Below are 20,965 nucleotides of genomic sequence, written 5' to 3'. Positions count from 1 at the left end.
GTGATGATGTTTTAATTGTTGGTAGTTGATCACAAAGTTTTCAAAAAGAAGTTAATTCATTAAAAAAGTAATCCGCCATCATAGCAGTTATTAATTTGAACTGAAGTTCCAACCTGGAAACAGAGCTGCAAAAACTGCACCAGGATTTCTGTGTGTCAGCAAAATTGTAACTTTTACATCAATCAGAAACCTCCATTCCACTCTGGAGTTTAGCAATGATTAGTGCAAAGACTGGATTCAAATGAGGTCTAAGAAGCCCAAAAGAGGACTGAGGTAGCATCAGGCACCTCTGATGGAAACTGACAATGACAAAACATAACCTCGTTTAAAGGCTTCCTATCCCCAAAGGCTTTTAAACTAACTAGGTAGCTCCTGTTTGATCTTAGTCTGACAAGAGTTTTGCTCCTGGGGATGCAAAGGTTTTCCTTTAGATAGTTAGACAGACCCCAGCCTCTCATTAGTGCTTGAAAGACCCAGGAAATAGATGTGACTCTGCCACAGGCCCAATCCGCACGCGAATGATCCTGCAGCCACTGCTTTCCTTTTAATCAGCACTCAGGAGAGATAAAATGGGACAATTAAGCTTTTTGCCATTGTGATCCCAAGAGGATCAGACTCACATCTCCCACCTCCAAGCCAGCGCTGCCACGCAAACCTCCCTAGTGTAAATTCCTCACCTGGCATGAACCAGCTCTCCCTCCTGGAGCACGGCTTGGGCACCTGGATGTCCATCCAGCCTGGACACAGAGCCCAGCTCCAGGCCAGGAGAAGACCTCCAGCTCCAGCAGAGCATGTCCCACCCTCCCTAAATGTCCCATTCCTACTGGCTGGGTGCAGCAATCCCCAGCTTGGCGCCCTGCCAGCCCTGAGCTGCTCCCAGATGCCACGTGCTTCCCACACGCTCTGGAAGCCCAATAAACAAGGAAATCTCACCCAAGGGGACCTGAGCATCAACCACCATCATGCTGAGTGCCAACATGCCCAAGCTCCCCTCTGAATGTGCTTCCATACTTTACAAGCCCCTGTAACTTTGAAAATTTACTCAGGAGTCTTACGATGGGGATATGACGAGAGATGGAATTGCAGAACAAGCCCTAAGCTTCAAATAGAAAAATTACAGAATTTAAGTGCAAGAGGAAGAGATTAAATCTCTAGGAAAGTCCCCTGGCCTACCCTAAGCAGACACAGATCTGTGCTGAAATTTGGTAGCCTGGCTCACTTCTATACTGACCTCCCATTTCAATTTTTCTGTTCAGCTAATTTTGCAAGAAGGGATTTTCCAAGGCAGTTATCAGTGTAAATTCAACATCAATGCAAGACATTTCCCCCAGAGAGGTTTCTAAATCAATTTTAATTCCGATAGGCTCAAGTAAATGTTTTCAATTTGATTCAATAATCTATACACACTTACAACAAGCCTTTTCCCCCATGTACTACAAGGCAAACATGGTTTATGCTTCTAACAACTCTGGCTAATAAAAAAACTCTAATTTCCTATCCTGAATGATACAAACACACAATTTTTATCCACTTCTTAATGAACCAGATGACATAAACAAACAAAACAACATCAGCATTTAAGAGCATTAGTTATACCATTAATTCTCTTAACACTTCTTAAAGAACACATGACTTCTGGCAAACTCACAAAAAAAAAAAAATTGCATCACCAAAAAAAGTCCTCAAATCGAGCTTTCTAAATCTCCTGAGAATTTTTCACCATTTCCACTTAGAGAGCAATACGAAACCTCTCCAGGATATCTTTTAAAATGTGAGCAAAAAAGATAATTACAATGAAGTTTGCAGCAGATATCAGCAAGAGTGGCATGAAGATTAGGGCTGGAGGTGGGGGATGGCAGAAATATAATCTCCTCTAATAACACCTAGTGCACTGTAAGCCTGTAAAATGGAATAAAGTGCAGGAAGGAGGGCTCTGGAGGTCAGGGTGAAACACTGGTCCTCAAGGGACAAGGAGCTTCACAGCACAGGGAGGAGAAAGTGACAATCTGCAGAGGAAGGGAGGTGCCTGGCTCACTTCTGTTCCCAAAATGGTATTTCCAGGTCAGATAAAATTCCAACCCCTCTGCCAGGAGTGTGACCAGGAAGCACTTCTAGAGCCCACCCAACACTGGATCCATCAGATCAATATGGGCTGAATGAAAGGCAAAATTTGTACCTGGTTTTTCAACAGCCTGCTTTTAAGGTTATCCAGGGTGATAATGTTAACATACAACATTACAGTCTGATATGATTGTGTAAATATTGAACTTAGCCACAGAACATCAGAGCTCCTCAGCTGTGATTCTGTGCAAACAGCAGCTTCTGAGAGGGTTTTGTATTTAAGCTCTTGACAGTGCCTCACAAACCAGCTCAGATGACAGTGGAGACACTGCAGAGCTGGCTGTGACCACAAAGCTCGTGGCTGTAAAAACACCATGCCTAAAGAGAAGTGTTCCAAAGGGAACTGCTCTGCATGTGACTACAGAAAGAGTTTTCTGTGTGTGCCCAGCACAGCAAAGAAATATTTGGTCAAATCTTTGCACCAGCATTGTCATTTGCCCCATCTGCAGCACAAATCAAACTATTTCCCTGTCACCCAAAAGTCAGCAGTCTATGCAACAGAGCCTAAAAGCAGTTACATGAAATCCTAAAGAAACTTCAACCACACATTCCACCCTTCTGGCAGGGAGTTAGTCCATCCCAGCAGCAAGACTCTGCATTCACACTCACTAAATATCATTAGACTCCTTCTGAACTCTCTTCCTAACCTGTCCAGGTTATTAAATTGTTAACTAATGACATCACAGTGGCTTTAACTCAAGGTAGGCACTATTACCACAAGTGTACAAATCACTGATTTTTTTTTGGCCATTGTACATCAGTAAGAAGAGCTGCTCACATTTATCTGACAGTTTATACTGCTTTATATCCATACACCTTACAAATCCTAGGAATTAAGCTTTATTTCAACACTCCAAATAATAAACACCACCTTACTGGATGTTTATGGAGATGAAGAGAACTAAAGATTTAGCTGACTCTACACAGAGGATTTAGGCTGAGATCAGGAAAGAACCCAGTCCCATGCTCCATCTCCACATGAATCCTCATCCCCTCAGAGTCACCCCAGACCTCCAGAGGGGGATACAAACGTGGGACAGACATTCTGTGCAGTGCTGTGAGCTGCAGAAAGCAGGAGAACTACCAAAACAGTGGATAATACAGCAAAAGAGACCTGCCCCTGCTCAGGATGGAGAGGGATGCATGGCTCCTCCAGAAGTGCAATAAAACACTGAGCTGAAAAAATAAAAAACAGCAGAACTGAAATTTCTGTTTATACAGCAAAGACTGATTTCTTGGGAATACTCAGTTCCATTGCATAATCAAACTCATTGATTAGCAACATAAAAAACTTCATGATAGCACTTGCTACCTGCCACTGCTCACAGTTAATGAACTTGGGAAAAAAAAGGGAAAAAACATCCTTGTTTTTCACGTGTCCATCACTCCCACTATAGAGAGGAGGGCTCCTTTGTTGGAACACAGGGAAGTGCATACAACTCAATGACAAGTAAATGAGCACACCAAGTTTCTTTTGACTCTGGTTCTGTGGGATTTGAATAGCACACAGTGTGTGCATTGTGTACCTTGTCTGTGTGAAGCATTCACTGCCCCAGCCCTGGGATGGCTGATGGGATGGATGCACTCAGACTGCACAGACAGCACTGAGCCAGAACAACCCTGGGATGTGCCACTGCCATTTCCTGTCCCTTCCAGTTCTCCAGACACTCACAGCACTGCCACACAACGTATTTTATACTCCCCCTCAGCACTGAAGGTAATTTTCAGAATTTCCATTTGGGGGATAGAATCAGATTTTGGGCAGAGAAGTGTTCAGCTATTGTGATTTATGGAAATGTTTTTACAAGTTGGATGCTGAATATTTTATTAGCATAAACATCAAGTTCCTAAAAGAGTTGTTTGCTGGATTCAAAAGTTTCAGCCTCCAGCAGAAGAAATAACATAGGAGACACACATCAAAAAGATGTTATCCATATTGCAAAGAAATGACATTTTTTAATTTCCTGCCTGCCCCCAAAAACTGAATGATCATACAACCAAACCACTTTAACTTTATTTGCCTTAAACATCTTAGATCACATTCTCATTTACATCAAAGTTCCCCTTTTCTTGCCTTTCCCAACTGGAGCTTTTTTATCTTAAATGAATCATTTTTGATTTGTGAGTGTAGGCCTAGAGCAGTCATAAGGTTTTTAAACCATCTTCCTGAACAAACACTTGAAATTTTTTAATTGCTGTGTTTTCTACAAACTCTAGGATAAATATTTCTGATACAAAAGCCAAAGTGAATACAAGGCCTTAGTAAATGTTTTGGTAGAATTGCTGCAGTAAATGGTATTGCTGCCCAGCAGTTCAAGTTTACTATGAGTAAAATTTACATTATAAAGTTGCATTATATATGAGTAAAATTGCATTATATATATATAAGCAAAGATGAGGTTTGTTTTTTTTTTTTGTCTTAGGAAAATGAAAAAACCCTCAGAAGTAAGTGGCTAAATGACACATCCACAGAAAGAAACAGAATTACAAACTCCAGAGCTCACATGAAAGTTCAAATCTTGCTGTGTTGAGTATTAAAACTATTTAATATTATTATTTTCTTTTTGTTTTACTTTTTTATTTGAGTAATTCATATTAAATCTGTTTTCAATCTCAGTTTCATGTGTATGTTTAAAAAAATAACCAAATATGGCTACACAGAGCAGCAAGAACTACCACTACAATTTAAGGTCTTGTGCTCCAAGTTCATCAGTACTTAAAACCATAAGCAATAAAAGTACTAATAAAAATGTAAGGAGAAAAATCCCTACTAAAAATCTTTAAGCAAGGAGAAGCACCAAATTCATATGGTCCCATTTCTCACACTTATCACTCCAAAGAACTGCTCTACAGTCTGAGATAAAATTGTAAATACAAATATGAACTAATCAGCCATGCATTTCTCCACTGCTTCTCCTTAATTTTGAGTTTTCTTCTTCTTAATTTATATTTATCTATACCAGATTAATTAATCTCTCCACAAACTGCTACTGAGTTCTCTAACTTGACAAAGAGTCAGTAGAATTCAAACTCCAGGAACAGAAAGTGCATTTGAGCTCTGGTTAGTTCAAAACAAAGCAGAAGAGCAATTAGAAGAAAACGTGTTTGTCAGCAGAGAAAAAGAAAAGTGATCTTTTGTTGAGTAATTTTAAAAACATGATTTCTCTTTGTGAACCATAAATAATACGCAATTTTTTTCTCATTTTTCAAAAGGATATATTTTTTATGTCAGAGAATCAAACCCCATATTTCTGTAGCAGACTTCCAGTGAGCTTAACAAATCCCACTTTCACTGAGCACACAGATAACAGAAGAGCCACAGATGTGCCAAAGGTGGCTGATGTAGGAGCTGATTAAAGTACAAAACACACACAAATAAAGAGAAATGAGTCACTACCTTTCTTTTTGGAGTCTTTCTTTGTGCTGGTTTTAACAGCCACTTGAAGTTCTGTCTCAGTTGACATCCTATATCCTTAGTCCTCTTCACACAGATCCAGGATCTCGGTCAGGCTCATTTAGAACGTCTCTCCAAGAGAATAATTTGGCCTTTCAGATACTATAACCCAAACAGTTCATCTCATTCACTCCTTTCGAGTGCTGTTAGGGAAGGAAACAAAAAGGAACAGTCATTTTCTGGGTTTAAAACATGAAAGGAAAATAAAAAAGCCAAACCATCGCAAGGGAGAAGCACATGAAGTTCTCCATCTACTGAGCCAGTTGTCCATGATTTTAGATGCTTAAGCATAATTATCTGTGACTACCTCAAACATCTATATTTGAGGTGTTTTGGCATATCCAAGATGCCTTCACAGCCCAGAGACACTGCTCAGGGTACAGAGAAGAGCAGCACTTCTGGACCAGCTGCTGGAGGACAGAGACCACAATGCAGGAAGTAGCTGGAAATGTCACCAAAAGCAAAAAAATCTGCAAGGACTCAATTCTTAAATGCACCAATTCCATATTGCCAGAGAGTAAGTACAGATTTTTACTCCTCCAGTTCTCTTTCAGTGCTCTCATTCTTCTACTTGAACAAAGACAAATGAAAAATGTATTCATTGCTCATGCTGAGAACATCATACTTTGCCACTCCTCTTGCTTATGATAATGCTTCCAGTATAAAAGACTCTGTCTCCACACAAACAAAGCTGTAATTTTAACACCCATCTAGTAATCTTTCTTGTAAAGATCTCTGAAAATAGTTAACTAAACCCATGAAATATAAATGGGATAGGTGCAAAAAGATAACATCTAGAGAGAGAACATTTAGGGAAAAAGCTGTGTATTTGTTGGGGACAAAAATGCACCAGGTGTGAACCCAGAGCAGGAATGTGCTGGAGCAGGACGAGGGAGGCAGGACTGGGGATGTCAGGGCTCTGGAGGCAAAGAATACACAAAGAATAAACATCTAAGCCAAAAACAACCCATTGCTCCAGTTCTCACTGCTGGTCCTTCCTGCTTTGAGGGATGAACCACTTACTCCAGCCAGTCTGTTGAGGGCAGAGGACCAGACTGTCCTGAAGCCATTTGTCAGGATGTTCCCTCACCAAATGCATCTTCTTACTGCCCTTTCTTTTTGTGAGAAAGTTCTCATTATTAGCACAATTACAGAGAAGTCCATCTGGCCTGTTGGAACAGCTGCCCACTTATTAAATAAGCATTTAATAAAGATATTAACCCAGCATATCAGCTGGTTAGATGGCCAGAGATTAACTGCAGTTAGAGTTATTTACTAATGTCCCTTCTTTGTCATTTAAGAAAGTAGCAGACTGCAAACACTGGAATAATTCTGACACTTTAAATCACTTTTCACAGTAAGGGCTGTGAAGCCACCAGTACTTTCAAATCCAGGCTCTTTTAACATTTTAAAATGCTTCAGTAACATTACACTGCCATGCACCGTCTGAAGTGATTTAATATTGCTGAAGTGTGTCAGGGGCTTTCTTTAATAAGCTCTTCAAATCTGTCTGTGTATTATAGAATATTCAAAGATAGCTTTTCAAAATCTGCTGAACTGATTTTGAAATACAAAATTCCCTGTTCCCCCCTCTGTGGAATCTGAATAAGCACTGCATGGTAAAAAAAAGGAGGAAAAAAAAAATAAAGCAAGGCACAAATCGAAGTTGCAGTGCTTGCTGAACACACCTGCTTGGTGTAACAGACCTGAATAAACCAACAGCATCTCGATGAATCTTCTCAGCTGAGAAAAGAGTAGGGAAGGACAAAGCAAATGAAGGCTGGTCAGGGAGGGAAAAGGACTAACAGCTCCCAAAGTGAGGCTTCCAGGACCCAAGCTCTCTCTGGCCAGGTCCATGGACAGGGAGATGCCTCTCCCCAAGCACAGCTGCTGGAGCAGGGCTGGGGGGAACGCTCTCACCCTCCTCACTCACGCTTCAAATCCCCCCACGAGCAGAGAGAGGAGCTCTGAGCAGAACAGATGTCCCTCACAACCCCCATCTCCTTCCCCTCCCCCTGCCTGCAACCCAATTTAATAATATTTAGTTTTACAGCACAGTAGGGATGCATCAGCCTTTACAGCTCAATGGCACTTACTTAAAGCATCTCTCGAGTCACAGCTGGATTGACAGTTTATTTTTCGAGAATTTGGATTTATATTTACCCAAAGGTTAACTGCATAACTCTACAAGGAGCACTAACATGAGCCACTTCACAAAAGGGAAATATTTATAATAGGTCCACTTATTAAAAAAATAAATTAAAAATAAATACCAAATACCCCTGGGGTCTGTAGTTAAGCAAGTTTTAATGTCTTAGAAGGCCATTGTGGCTACAAAGCATCAGGAATGTCATCTCCTGTTGTCAGCTATTTCCAACAGGACAGCTGAAATAGCAGCATCTGAATGGCACTGAATATTTTAAAGTAACAACATATGACTGCTATCTCATCTGAAACTCTCCAGAAAAGCTATATCCCCTCGAGGCTATCCCACTGAGTAATATTTTTTAAAATAAATGCATGTCTGTTTTTGGACAGGTTCACATATTGATTTACTTTCAAACCTAATCAGGTCATACTCTCACAGGCTCATAGATCCTTGAATAAAGTAATAGGTGTCTTTGTAAAGGAGCACATAAACATCTGTCAGACACCAGCCATAGTTCAAACTGAATTTGCTACAGAGACAATTCCTCCAAAAGTATAGGTCTTTATGTAAGCCACATTAGTAAACTTTCATGCACTGTCCATATTTCAGCCGTTTATTACCCAGATGAGAATGGCAGTCAATCTGCTCCTCACCGCAACAGCTTTCATTGTCTCCTCCAATCTAGGTCACCGTTGTTAAATACCACAGCCTCCCAACTGTGGGAAGTACTGCAGCATGTGTTTTATCAATGAGATGCTATTTGCTTTGATCAGGTCTGCCACGTTTCTCTCCCTGCTCTAAAGACAAAATTTTGTTAGCTGCGTTTCCAAAAAGAAAAAAGAAATAAAATTAAAAATTCCATTGTCTTACACATATCCATCCACTCTAACAATCTCCTTGTGTGCCTTGCTACTGCTCCAGCTATTGCAATGTTATATGCATGCCTCAGCTTTTCCTAAAGAGGATTCTGAGCTCTTCATTTTAACAAAATACTGACATTTTCCATGGCCTTATTAAGTGGCTACAGCAGGAACACAATCAGAGCATTCTGGAATTAACTGGCTCTTAATTCCAGAAGTTCTTAAGCCTGTGTTCTCTATTACTCCTACGCCAGCACAAAACCTAAAGCCTTAGCAAAGAAATATTTCTGTAAATTCACTTTGCAGTTAGGATTAACACAGGTTGGATCCTTTATGCATGGGGAAATTAGTCCCAAGCTCCACTCGCCTCCCCCACACGCCTGTGAAACAACAATTTCTGTCAAATCATTTGTCTTTTCAACCACGCTTCAGTGAGCTCATGCAGGGGTTATTAGGAGACTTCCCTTGGCCCAAGTTATGAAGGAGGTCAGACAAGATGATCATAATACTTCCCCTCTGGCTTTCAAATACATGAATTAATTAATTTTCTTTGGGACTTCAAAACTTAAGAAGTTCCCTCCCCTGAAACCAGTCTCCATCTGCTTATATAAAAGAAAAGCAGTCTTAGAAAGGATTTGTAACTAAGGCCTGGCATTCCCTAGGTATTTAACTTCTCCACAGCCACAAAGTGGGATTTTACAAGAGGGTGGTACCTCCCAAACACTGGTTTGACAAAACAAAAGCTGTGCTCCCATCCTTAGCTCCTGCTTTTATGCCTCTGGAGTCCTGCAATTAATTTTTTCTCCTCCAAAGCTCCCAGCATAATCATGTTGATGCCCACGGTTTTACAAGTGTTAAGCAAAGCCCAAACATACTAAAAGGGTAAAATGTAAGTCAAAATAGAAGTGAAAAGTGCTGTGATCCTGGAAAACTAAAACCAGTTCAAGTGTGAGGGTCTGCAATCCTGGGAGAAAATGTTACTCATCCACTTTCCCACCTGCCCTCAGAGCCCAATACAGAGAACAGCAGTGGGACCACACACAAACAGACCATGGAAAACCCACCCTTGCCACCAGTGCTCTTTGTACCCTCCAGGGAGAGGGGCCAGGAAATCCTCTGGTGCTGCTCACACTGTTTTGTACTCATCAGCTCATTTCCCCAATGGTCAGGGCAGGCAAACATCAGAGGATTCATCTGTCACAGCAAGGCACTGCACTAATTCCAAGCAGGAACCCAAGGGACTGATCCAAAACCCACTGATACACTGCAGCTAACAAGGCCTGCAAGTAAGGACCAGAAAAGGAGCAAGCTGAGGTAAGAGAGAGATTAAGACACTGACAGAGAGGAGAAAATGAGGAGGAAACAAAAGCAAACAGGAGAGCTGTCGGTGAGACTTCATTACAGCCAATTCTGTAAAGTATTTAACAGGACTGTGCACTGACATTCTGGCTGCCCTGCCACAGAAAACAGCCCCTGTTGGATTGTTCACGGGTCTGTCCCTCCCCTCTGTTTTGCCATTTGCCCCAGAACAGCAGAATGCACTGCTTCCAGTGACAAAGCCAAAGGAGTCTCCTTTATGGCACTCCACGCCAGCACTGCCTTTTCCTGCCATTTCTTTACTGGCATTTCTGCAGCCTGTAAAGCTGAAAGGAATTTTACTGTTGACATGCACAAACTGAGATACTACACAAACATCTATTCCCCTACAAACCCTCCCCTGGAACCCAGCACCCTTCACCTCCCACTCAATCCCTAAAGCAGACAGCTTTTTAAGACTCACAGCTGCCTCCAGATTTCATGTTTAGTTTTGTTTGCTCTAAAATGAGCGTTTATTTCCCTCCACTCCTGATTTTCTATATATTATGATAAAGGAAGGAGTTTTATGTCCTTTATTCAGTTTTCTGTTCTATGTCTGTAGTGTCTTCCAGAATAACATTGCCAAATAACCCTTTCTAATTCATCCAATATCAGAAAAATACCTAGTACTCCAACCACAGCATTTAATTTCCCTTAGTATTTAATTGCTGTAGTTGAGTGTATTCATAAAATACTTCTCTTATCTCCTGAAAACATGAAGCTCTTTTTTTAACAAAATCCTACATGTAACTTAGGCTAATAACACATTTTATTAAGTTTATTGTGGTTTAAACTATGCTTCATTTTTCTGTCTCTAGGGCATCTTTCAGGCATGTTACCCAGTTCCTCAGATGGGGTAAACAGCACCACTGAAGCTGATTCACCACTGAAGAGCATCTTGGCAAAAAAATGACCTATAAAATATTTCTAAAGTAAGATTTTTATTAGTATTCCAACGATGGCAGGAATAATTACTGAAATTCCTCCTGGAAATCACTCCATGTCGTGGTGAATACTGCACTCCACTCCACCAATTATTCACCAGAAGTGCTGTGAATTTTCTACTCACAGAAAATGCTGACCGGATAAAAAAGAAGCTTTTCAAAGGAATGAATTGATTTCATCAACATTTTTAATGACAAATTACTAACATTTCATTTTAATATTCCAATTTCTAGTTTCTATTATACAGGGCAGCACTCATGCAACAAAGGCAAAATAGAAGACATGGACTTGCTTTAAAGGATTTTTGAAATATTAAAGGTATCTCATTTGATTCAGGAAAACCACATCTCCTCTGCCCATGGACCAGGGAATGCAACTCCAGCTCAGAGAGCTGAAAACCAGGAACAATCCCAGTGTGCTGGGGTATAGATACAGCACTCACCATTCCTTTAAATGCACTTTCTGACTCAAAACTCCACTCAGAGTGCTTCTGTAAGCTTTAGCAGGGTATCACATCAAAAAGGAGCAGGATTAAAAACTCCACATCATTCCTCTGATACCACACGGCTGATAACAGAGGAAATCATTCAGATGGGACTAGAGACTGCTCAGTGAAACTGAATTACCTAATGCTTTTCCCCCAGGAATTGCTCTACTCCAAGACTTCACTACTCCCAGATTCCCACACTGCTGACCCTGGAGCAGAAAAGAGAAGGAATTTCTGATCATACTGTGCAAGAACAAACAAGAAACCAAAGTCACAACTACTCCAAGCACAGGCACAGCCTGGCTGTGTCCCGAGCCCCAGCAGCAGAAACTGCCTCACTCCACTCCAGTCGATAAAGTCACACCAGCACAAAATCAATGGCCTTGCATTTGACTCACATTGGCTAACTGCATTGATTTTAATGGAGTTGGAGTTACACCAATTTCATGCTGGTGTATCTGCATTAATGTCAGAGAAGTTATGCCAGCATGACTGATGTAAACCACAGCAGACAAACCAACCCCTCCACGGCTAAAATTCAGTGTCATTAACTCCAAAGCCACGAGAAAATGCAGATCTGTACATTACCCAAGCAGGGCCTTTGGAATTTATTTTTGCAAAGCAGAAGAACAGCTCTTTTGTGATCCTCTCAACACCAAAGAAACAGGGACTAAGAAGGCAAAGAGGACAAAGTACACAGTTGGGATCACAGTATTCTGTAATTAGAGCTGTTAAATGATTACTGAAGTGCAGTGGTGCAATCATCACACCAGAGGAAAGGGGGAAGTGTGCAGTCAGGAGCATCACCAGGGAGAAGGTAAAAGCAATGTCAGACACCACGTTTCATACTGGAATGCAAATTCTTCACAATCAGAATCTGTGTCTTCTAATTGGGAGAAAAGGTTATGGAATTAAACATCTTGCACCCTGGACAGCTCAGCATGTTTTGAAGTGGCACAGTAAGTTGAAGGAATTGTGTTCATCTCCTGTCCTTCACAGAAATATCTTGATTCAGCTCTGTTTTTTGTTCAATTTCAGAATAATTTTCTTAGTATTTCAAGTAAAACTGAACTGAAACTCACCTTCTCATTCCTTTTAAATAAAATAACAGCACTATAACTTAAGCTGTACTTTGAAATCTGAGGTAAAGTTTGGAGTGGTGTCTTACACTGACCTTCTTAAAGGATGTGAATTTTGCACCAGCTTTTCCAGGTCCCTTTGAGATTGGTTCAGCCACAAGAGTTGACCTGTACATTGTGCCCTTCCATTCTCTGAAACTTCCTGACACTACAGCAAAGCAAAGCAAACCCTCCAAAGGCCAACAATGACAAAAAGCCCCTCTTGCCAGCATCTTTGTTCTCTGTTATTTTTCAACACTCAGCCCTTGTTCCCTTGACTGTTAAGTATTAGGAAAACTGATCAAAGGAATTCACCTTGCTGGAAATGGACTTTTGCTTTATTACACCAAACTCAACCACCTGACTCCTACCAAAGTTCATTGTCTAGCACAGCAAAGGGAAAAAGCAAGAAGCTTCTGGGACTGTATGAATTCCCACAAACAGGCAATAATCACTTTTACATTCGTGTTCACAACTGAATATCAGCATTTTGAACTGTCAAGAGGCTTTCCAGTACCTGAAGGGAACCCACAAGGAAGACTTGTCACAAGGACATTTAGTGACAGGACAAGGGGGAACAGCTTCAAACTGACAGAGAGTAGGTTTAGAGCAGAGATTAGGAAGAAGTTCTCTCCTGTGAGGATGGTGAGGCCCTGGCACAGGTTGCCCACAAAAGCTGTGACTGCCCCATCCCTGGAAGTGTCTCAGGCCAGGCTGGACAGGGCTTGGAGCAACCTGGGATAGTGAGAGGTGGCCCTGCCCATGGCAGGGGGTTAAAACTCAGTGAGCTTTAAAGTCCCTTCCAAACCAGGGCATTCTGTGATTCTCTGATGAGTTTTAGCTGCAAAATTACTTTTGACCATTCTATTTGAATAGTTCAGTCTTGAAACCACTTCAATCCCACAGGACTGCTGGGATGAACAGCAAGCAGGCTCCTGCATGATGCCAAACAGAACTATTTGAGGACAGCTGCTAGATTTTCCTGGAGAAATTTCAAAAAAATACTTTTCTTGGAATCACTTATCTGTTCTCATCTCATTTTTATCTGATTAGGTTATAGGATGCTCCACAAATGCCTCTGCTTTCTATCAGTAGGGAGTATTAACCATTTTCAGAGGGAAGAAGCATCTTCCCTAAAAAGTTTCCATGCATTTTCTGGTTAGAGGCAAGATTCAGCAGCATTTCTGAACAGTAACACAGTGCTCTTCCCACAACTAGAAAACATACTTAAAGAAAAAACAAAGCCACACGGCTGTCTAACCCTTGGAACTGTGTGGGCCAGGTGTTGTTTGCTGTATCATAATCCTATACAGAGAGACATCCATACAGGGTCCCCACTGTGACATATCCAGGTGTACATGACCACCTCACACCCTAACAGGATGAAAGCCCAGCTGATCAGGTTAGAGACCCTGCAAAAGGAATCACTTCCAGGAAAAGGAACCACCAAACCACTGCCAGGCTAACATGTCAGAGGGAAAAAAAAATAGAAAGGGTTTGATTATTCAGATGGGGAACTCTTAAGCAGTTAAATGAGTACAAGGATCTGCATGAGTGGTAACAAATCAGAAAATAATGCTTATATTCGAAATATTTTAAAAAATCACCAAGCAGCATGCGGTGAGGAACTGTTCACCTTCTACTGTCATGCTACAGTTTATTCTCTCTTGGAAGCAATTACAGGACAAATGCCAAGCTACAGAAGGTATTTTTCCAGCAGCAGCATCTGGCTTCTTGGCAGACTCCTCAGGCAATTTTATTGGAAGCTTTAGAGATGCTGTTGGGTCAGTCCTGGTTATATTGCTTCAGAACTGTCTGGCAGATTCCTCTTCCTAGATGTCATAATCCCTCTGATTTACCTTGAAGGAATTAGCACACTTTTATCCATTTCAAGAACAGTTGACCTGCAAGGCATTTCGGGGCTGCCTACAGAGACACAGTAAAAGTCACTGGTGTAAATCTGTGTGCCTTTGAACCAGCAGAATTTCAGCACCCAGTGCCTGATGTATCATCAAGGAAACAAGGAAGCCATGCAAACATTCTGTGTGAGTGTGTTACCAGTAAATCAAGTGCATTCTTTATGATTAAAAGAAAAAGCCACAAGATGCATGAAAGATTAACCAGTTAAAAAAAAAAAAAAAAGGAAAAAAGGTAGGAATCTGCTCCTTACAACTCTTCCATAAAGGGCAGGAGGGGCTGGTGGAAGGGAAGACAGAGATGTGCTCTGCTCCCCCCATATCCATCCCTTCCCCCTCGCCAGCCCCAGCTAAGATCTGCATTATTCTGCAGCTGTGATCATGATTAATCCTCATCCAGAAGGATGAAAGACAGGATGCTGGTTCTGCCCGCCCTCTCTGTCTACCAACAAAATCAAGTCCACAACAGAAAGGCTTTCTGTCAGTTTGGGGCTGTCCTCTGGAATTCATACAGAGAAAAGGGACAGAATGCTTTACAAAGTGAATTTATAGTCCATACCACAGGTGGGACCTTCCTACTTATAAAGACTTTTGTGCAAGCATTTACATGAAATATACTTTATTAAAAAAAATGTAGATGTACTCATTAATACTACTTGTTTTTTTAAAGGCATTCCCAGATGTGCTTGGATGATTTTTTTTGCTTTCATAGAGGTTTCAGAAGCTCTCACAAAACCCTGTACCAGGTTATTTTCTAGGAAAAAGAGTCCTAATGCCCAAAGGTAAATACTAAAGGAGCAAGTAATGTTCTCTATAATTTAATAAAGGACTACAGATCTTGGATTTTCAGTAACAGGAGTATTCACTGAGCAGCCTAAGAGCAGACTGACAGCACTAAGGAAGATACACATATCCAGGTCAAACAAAAAGCCAAACAGAGCTCTGTCATCAGCCCAGTGCAAATAAATCCAACCAGACACAGACTTCAGACTTGGCTAATGTGAATTGACTAACAGAATTCCATTTTAGGCAGGGAAAAACATGTTCTGATTGTGAGCCAGCAGTGCTCACAAGTTCTAAGTGTAGGTATCACTAGGGCCAGGTGAACCATGAACTAATCTGAATTTTATCCATATCAAATATTTCTCCTGTCCAGAAATTACCTTCCCAGATTTAAACCATTAAAGTATTCACTCTCATTACTGCCTACACCTTTTGGACATTGCTATTCATTAATTAAAATTTCTGCAGAAGCACAGTACTCATCGACAAGGCAGCCTGGACTTTAAAATGCTGTGCTGTGGCACACACTGAAAAAATCCATTATTTAGGCTCCAGTACATGAACAGAAGTTACTGGCACAGTGGAAACTAAGCCATATTTTAGGTGAGTTGTAGCACAGATTCCCTTGTTTACCAGCTGGTTCCTCTGAAGTGCTGAGCAGTCTCCATGATCAGGTGAACATTTGGATACACAGTAAAAGCTGAATTTCCAGCGATGCCCTAGATTTCACTGACTACACAAAAGAGATGAAAGCTGCACATAGAGGCAAACAGAAGGTTTCCTGGATGCAGCAAAGATCTAAAATATTTTTGTGAATTGCCTTTGATTCTACAGTCTCAACAAGGTCTGTAAACTGAGAGAGTGAACAGGAATAACCATCAAATGGGTGCACTTCAGTACAGCAAAGAAAATCAATTAAAAAACAGAAGTAAAATGTTGCTCTCCCTTGTAGATTGCTCTCCTGAAACACCTGGCACACCTAAACCAATGTACATTACATTCAAGGCTAATATACCCTGATCTGAATTAAGCCCTTGCTGTAATGAGAAACAGTTGTTTTGCCAGGCCAGTTTAAAGCCAAAAGGTGAAGAATTCCAAATCCAATTAAAACGAAAGGGAATTCAGGAATGCAGAATTTAATTACTCTACTTGGAAGGTAGCCAGGACCATGGGTTGAGCACCCATGGCCTTGTGAAAGGGCCAGAGGAACTCAAAGGAATTCCAGTGGTCAGGCCCCCAGATACTTTCTCCTTTGTGCAGGGCAACCTTGGCAGCCACTGCCCTTTAGCTGAGCCCCAGGGAAGAACCAGCTCCTGAATTCCAGCCTTTCCAGCAGCTCCTGCCTCCCAAAGCCCAGCATCAGGCAGGCCTGGCCTTGCCCAGCTTGTGAAAGCAGGCAGGCTCTCAGTACGTGGTGGGGCTGCAGATGATGCCCAATTAAAGCCATCCAGATAAATACACATTCAATGAAGTTATTGCCTATGCTCCACTTTAACATTTTGGTTTGGGCTTTTTTTCAGATCAACAGACTAAATGGCAGGCAGTAAAAATATTAATTTTGGAAGAAGTGTGATGTTTGTGTTACCCACTCAAGTTAATTAATGAAAATAATGACAGAGTTACAAAATCAGGGATGATTAAGAACTTGAAGACCATCCCACCCATTCCTCCGCCAAGGAGGATTTGTTCTTAGCAGCACATTCATTCTGTTCTTCTGCAAACCTTCCCAAATCACAGGAGCAGCAAGAGTCCCACCTGAGGTTTTCACACTTTCAAGCTGATTCAGAGGAAGAAGTAAAACCCGGGAAGAGAAATCCCACCAACTCCCTGTCATTATTCTGAGTTAACTGCTCAGAGATTATCGTGAGCAATTACCCTCATCCCTTACTGCACACACATTCCAAATACCTGTAATCCTCACTCTGTCAGTGCTAAACCAATCCATCCCCTTCAGGTAAGATCTCATGGTAAAATCACATTCCACTGGGTTTATATCCCACACTATTACAGCCTCCATTATTAAACACTGCTTATTAGTTTGTACTTACAAAGTCAGGGAGGTGTGATTTTATTGCTTGCAAATCATCCTTACGTGAGCCTTGCGCTGTACTTACACTTCACTCTGCTCTTCCAGATAAGCTTTTTGCGTTCTGCATATTTAAATAGTAACTCTAATTATCCCTACTTGATTGCCCTCCTCTTGCAAAGCCTTTCCACAGGATCATCTGCAATGAATTCTTCATCATACTTAGATTTTAAGAAGCCTAAGATACAATATATTATTTAATTTTAATAAGAGCATAGAGATGTTTCTTTAGAAAAAAAGATGCATAATGGGTTTCTTCCTCAGATATATTTTTATCAAAAACACAGCAAGAATGGCAGAATGATTCCTATTACACTGGGCATAGTAACATGACAAAACTGTGCCTAGCAATAAAGTCAATTAAAAATTAAAGAAATAAAAAGCAACCAACCAGCCAACAAGAGACTGAAATGGGCATCACACTGGCAAAGAAAAGTTCACTTAATTTTCTAAAAATATTGCTTCTTTTGCAAACAATGCTTAGAAGAGTTTTCTAGATTTATTCCAAATCACAGTTGTGAAAACACTTTATACTTGGAACTCACAGGTACACAGAAGCTACAGGAGCTGAAATTAATGGTACTTAATCCCTTAGCTCAGGTAGTCCAACCAAGGAAATGCACATTACAGTAGCCCAAAACATGTCAACAAAATTTGAGTTAAACCTAATACTTTTGACAAGAAATGTTCATTCTTTCTGACCATTTTTAAAGAGATTTGGTTACTGATGATGTTTGGTTTAATTATAGTGGTGTGTGATAACCACAATGTGTTAAAATTGTGTGATATTTCCCTTTATGAGTTCTGGGTTTAGCTTCCTGTAACTTTAACAGAGTGAGGTGCCAGGGCTGACTTCTTGCATGACACACGCAGGAGCAATGGCACACAGAGTTCAACCTCCAAGACCTTGTCCTTCTGCCCCAAGGCATGAGATCATCCCATCCTCCTCCTCCTCCTCCTGCCCAAGCAAGCAATGACCACAGACAGCGACAGTCTTTAGCTCACAGCCCTGACTTTGATCCTCCAGCAGGGACTGTCTGTACCTAAAGGTGTCATGAGAAAAGAGAAGTTACTCTGTGACTGCACAAACAACTTTTCACTCCACCTGGACAATGATAAATTCAGCCTCTCTACTGATGTGCTTGGCTATGGAACAGTCATTTACTTTGGGGGTTTTTTTTGTGTGTGTGAGGACTCCATGAAGAAGAAAGCAGCAGCAGCACAGGTGTACAACAACCACACTGCATCACCTTCCAGAATTCAGCTCCAAAGCTGCATTCCTTCAGCATCAACTGCTGCAAAAGTGACATCAGCAGTATGGGATTTGGGTCTGGCAGCAGGGACTTCCTTTCAAACGTGACTTGGGAAAAACAGGATAGGGGAGGAAAGCAGGATGTTCAATTCTAGCTGTGACTTTCAGGTCTCTGTGTCAAAGGGGTGTCAGAAAGTGCTTGGAAAGACAAAACACAGTCCTGAGCTGTGAATGCTCAGAGCATTCAATATTTCATTAAATGCAACATTACTGAGCACTATTTTATAAATAAAACCAACCAACCACACAAAGACTTCATGTTGCATTTTTAAACCAAACACTTCCTTTGGGAAATAATCCTAATTCCATGGAGAGAGACATCCATACAGGGTCCCTACTGTGATGTAACAGGTGTGCACAACCACCACACACCCTAACAGGATGAAACCCCAGCTGATCACGTTAGAGACCCTGCAAAAGGAAATACTTTCAGGAAAACAACTGCCACCAAACAACTGCCAGGCTAACATATCAGGGGGAAAAAAAAGTGATTATTCAGATGAGGAACTCTTAAGCAGTTAAATGAATACAAGGATCTGCATGAGTGGTAACATACCAGAAAATAATGGGAAATGTGACATTCAACAAGAAAAAAAGTCTTTCTCTCATCTCCTCTGGTCCTCCCCATGAATTACATCCCACTGGAGATGTGGCACCAACTCTGGAACACAACAAAGTACCAGGCTCAGCCCTGAGCCAGCGGATTTCAGGTGCACCACTGAGCAGAGCAGCATTCCCCAAAAGGAGGCCCAGCTCAAGGTCTTGTGCTGTCCAAGATGATGACAGAGAGATTGAAGATAAAGTTACACTGATAACTGATGCTGAACACCTCAAGGCAAATGCTTCATATTGTAATAGCCATTAAAATATTGCTTTTATTCACCAAACAGGCATTCTTATCAGGACTGAAGTCAGGGAGGACAACCAGGTTATCAGCAATCACAGGTGAGGAAGCTCAGCCTCCAGCAGCACAGTAACCTTCCAGCACTCTATTCAAGAAAATTCAGGATATTATTGGAAGAATAATTCTGCCTGAAGCTCAGTAAATAAGTCCCAGATTTTTTTTATATGAAGTAATTTGATTCTATTTTTAGCCATTAAAGAACATTTGGATTAACAGATTGAAAAAAATTCATTCACAGGTTTAAATATACATATATATGACTGTAACAAACTCTCTCCCCTGCTGCCCATAAAACGAACAAAATCAAGGCAGAAATTACATTTACAGAGTCCTGAAAATATTTTAAAATCATCATTAACGTGTGTGATTTCATATTATTTTACTTATGGGCCCAAAGTTGTATCCTGAATGCCATTTCTATAGAAATTGAGTGCCAAGTATTACCAAGTTACAATTTTACTGTCTATGTAAAAATACCTTGGCAGCATTCAGGCAAATTAAATTTAAAATTAAACTTCAAGCCTTTGCATGCCACTATAATATTTCAGGCAACAATTTCAAGAAAGGGAAAGCAGAAAACAGACTGTGCATATACTACAGTTCAAAATAGATTTCTCATGTCAAATGGCACAGTTTTTCCTTTTTTTCCATTAAAGAGTTATTTCAAATCTTCTGCTGAATACATTTACATGCCTAATGACACCTCCTCAGTGATTTTTCTTGAATTACTCTATATGCTTTAACACTGCATACACTAATAGTGTACACATACATACAAATGCACACAGAAATGCATGCACTCATGCACACAATATTCATGCAAAAAGAATTAATGGAATTTTTTGACTGGATGTTACCCCCTGTAAATATGTTAAATGTGAACAGTGCTTATGGCTGGGTTCATTAACTAAAAATGCTGCTGTTGTCTGCACAATTCATGTTGCTCATGTGAGAAGGGATGACATGTAAAATGCTAATTTACAGACTCAGTTCTTTTCAATTTACCATCAGGGCTCTCTCTCCATGAGGAAAATCAGGGGTCACTCACAATTCTCAGGGAATAACTTGTGCAAAGACCTCACTCAGCACCTGGAGATAAAACTCTGCAGGGAGTCTTCTCCAAGAGAAGTGGAGAGAAAAGAAAAAAAGCAATGTTCTGAATGAGCTCCAAACACATTTTCTGACATGTTCTCATGGAAAAATAATATTCCAAAAGAAAAGCCACAGTCCACTGACTGGCAAACATCTCATCTTCCAAGGGAAGAGTCATTGCATTTTAGATTAGCAGCTGATGTTGTAGATAACTCTTCTCACAACTTCAGCTGTTCATCACCTATTTCTCCTCCAATCTTTTTCCTAAACTCTCTGTCTCTTGAGCACCTGCAGTCACCTCACATCCCATCTGAAGAACACACAGAACCAAGCATGGAACAACACTTTATCAATTCGGACCCCGTGTCCCCATCATAGGTGG

At 40.9% G+C, this 20,965-nt stretch overlaps 1 protein-coding gene across 10 annotated transcripts in view; it reads right to left on the bottom strand.

Annotated features, from left to right (window-relative positions):
* The window catches only part of DAB1 (DAB adaptor protein 1), a 415,964-nt gene that overhangs the window by 97,512 nt on the left and 297,487 nt on the right, over positions 1 to 20,965 (bottom strand). For all 10 annotated transcript variants that reach the window (XM_059853705.1, XM_059853707.1, XM_059853708.1 and 7 more), the window contains one exon: positions 5,519 to 5,718. In XM_059853705.1, coding sequence (XP_059709688.1) covers positions 5,519 to 5,585 — 67 coding nt within the window. In that variant the 5' untranslated portion in view covers positions 5,586 to 5,718. The remainder of the gene's footprint in view (positions 1 to 5,518; positions 5,719 to 20,965) is intronic.

The sequence above is a fragment of the Haemorhous mexicanus genome, chromosome 9 (assembly GCF_027477595.1).
Source record: "Haemorhous mexicanus isolate bHaeMex1 chromosome 9, bHaeMex1.pri, whole genome shotgun sequence".
Taxonomy (NCBI): Eukaryota; Metazoa; Chordata; class Aves; order Passeriformes; family Fringillidae; genus Haemorhous; species Haemorhous mexicanus.
The sequence above is the reverse complement of the archived record's forward strand: the minus strand, read 5'-3'. Positions and strand labels throughout refer to the sequence as shown.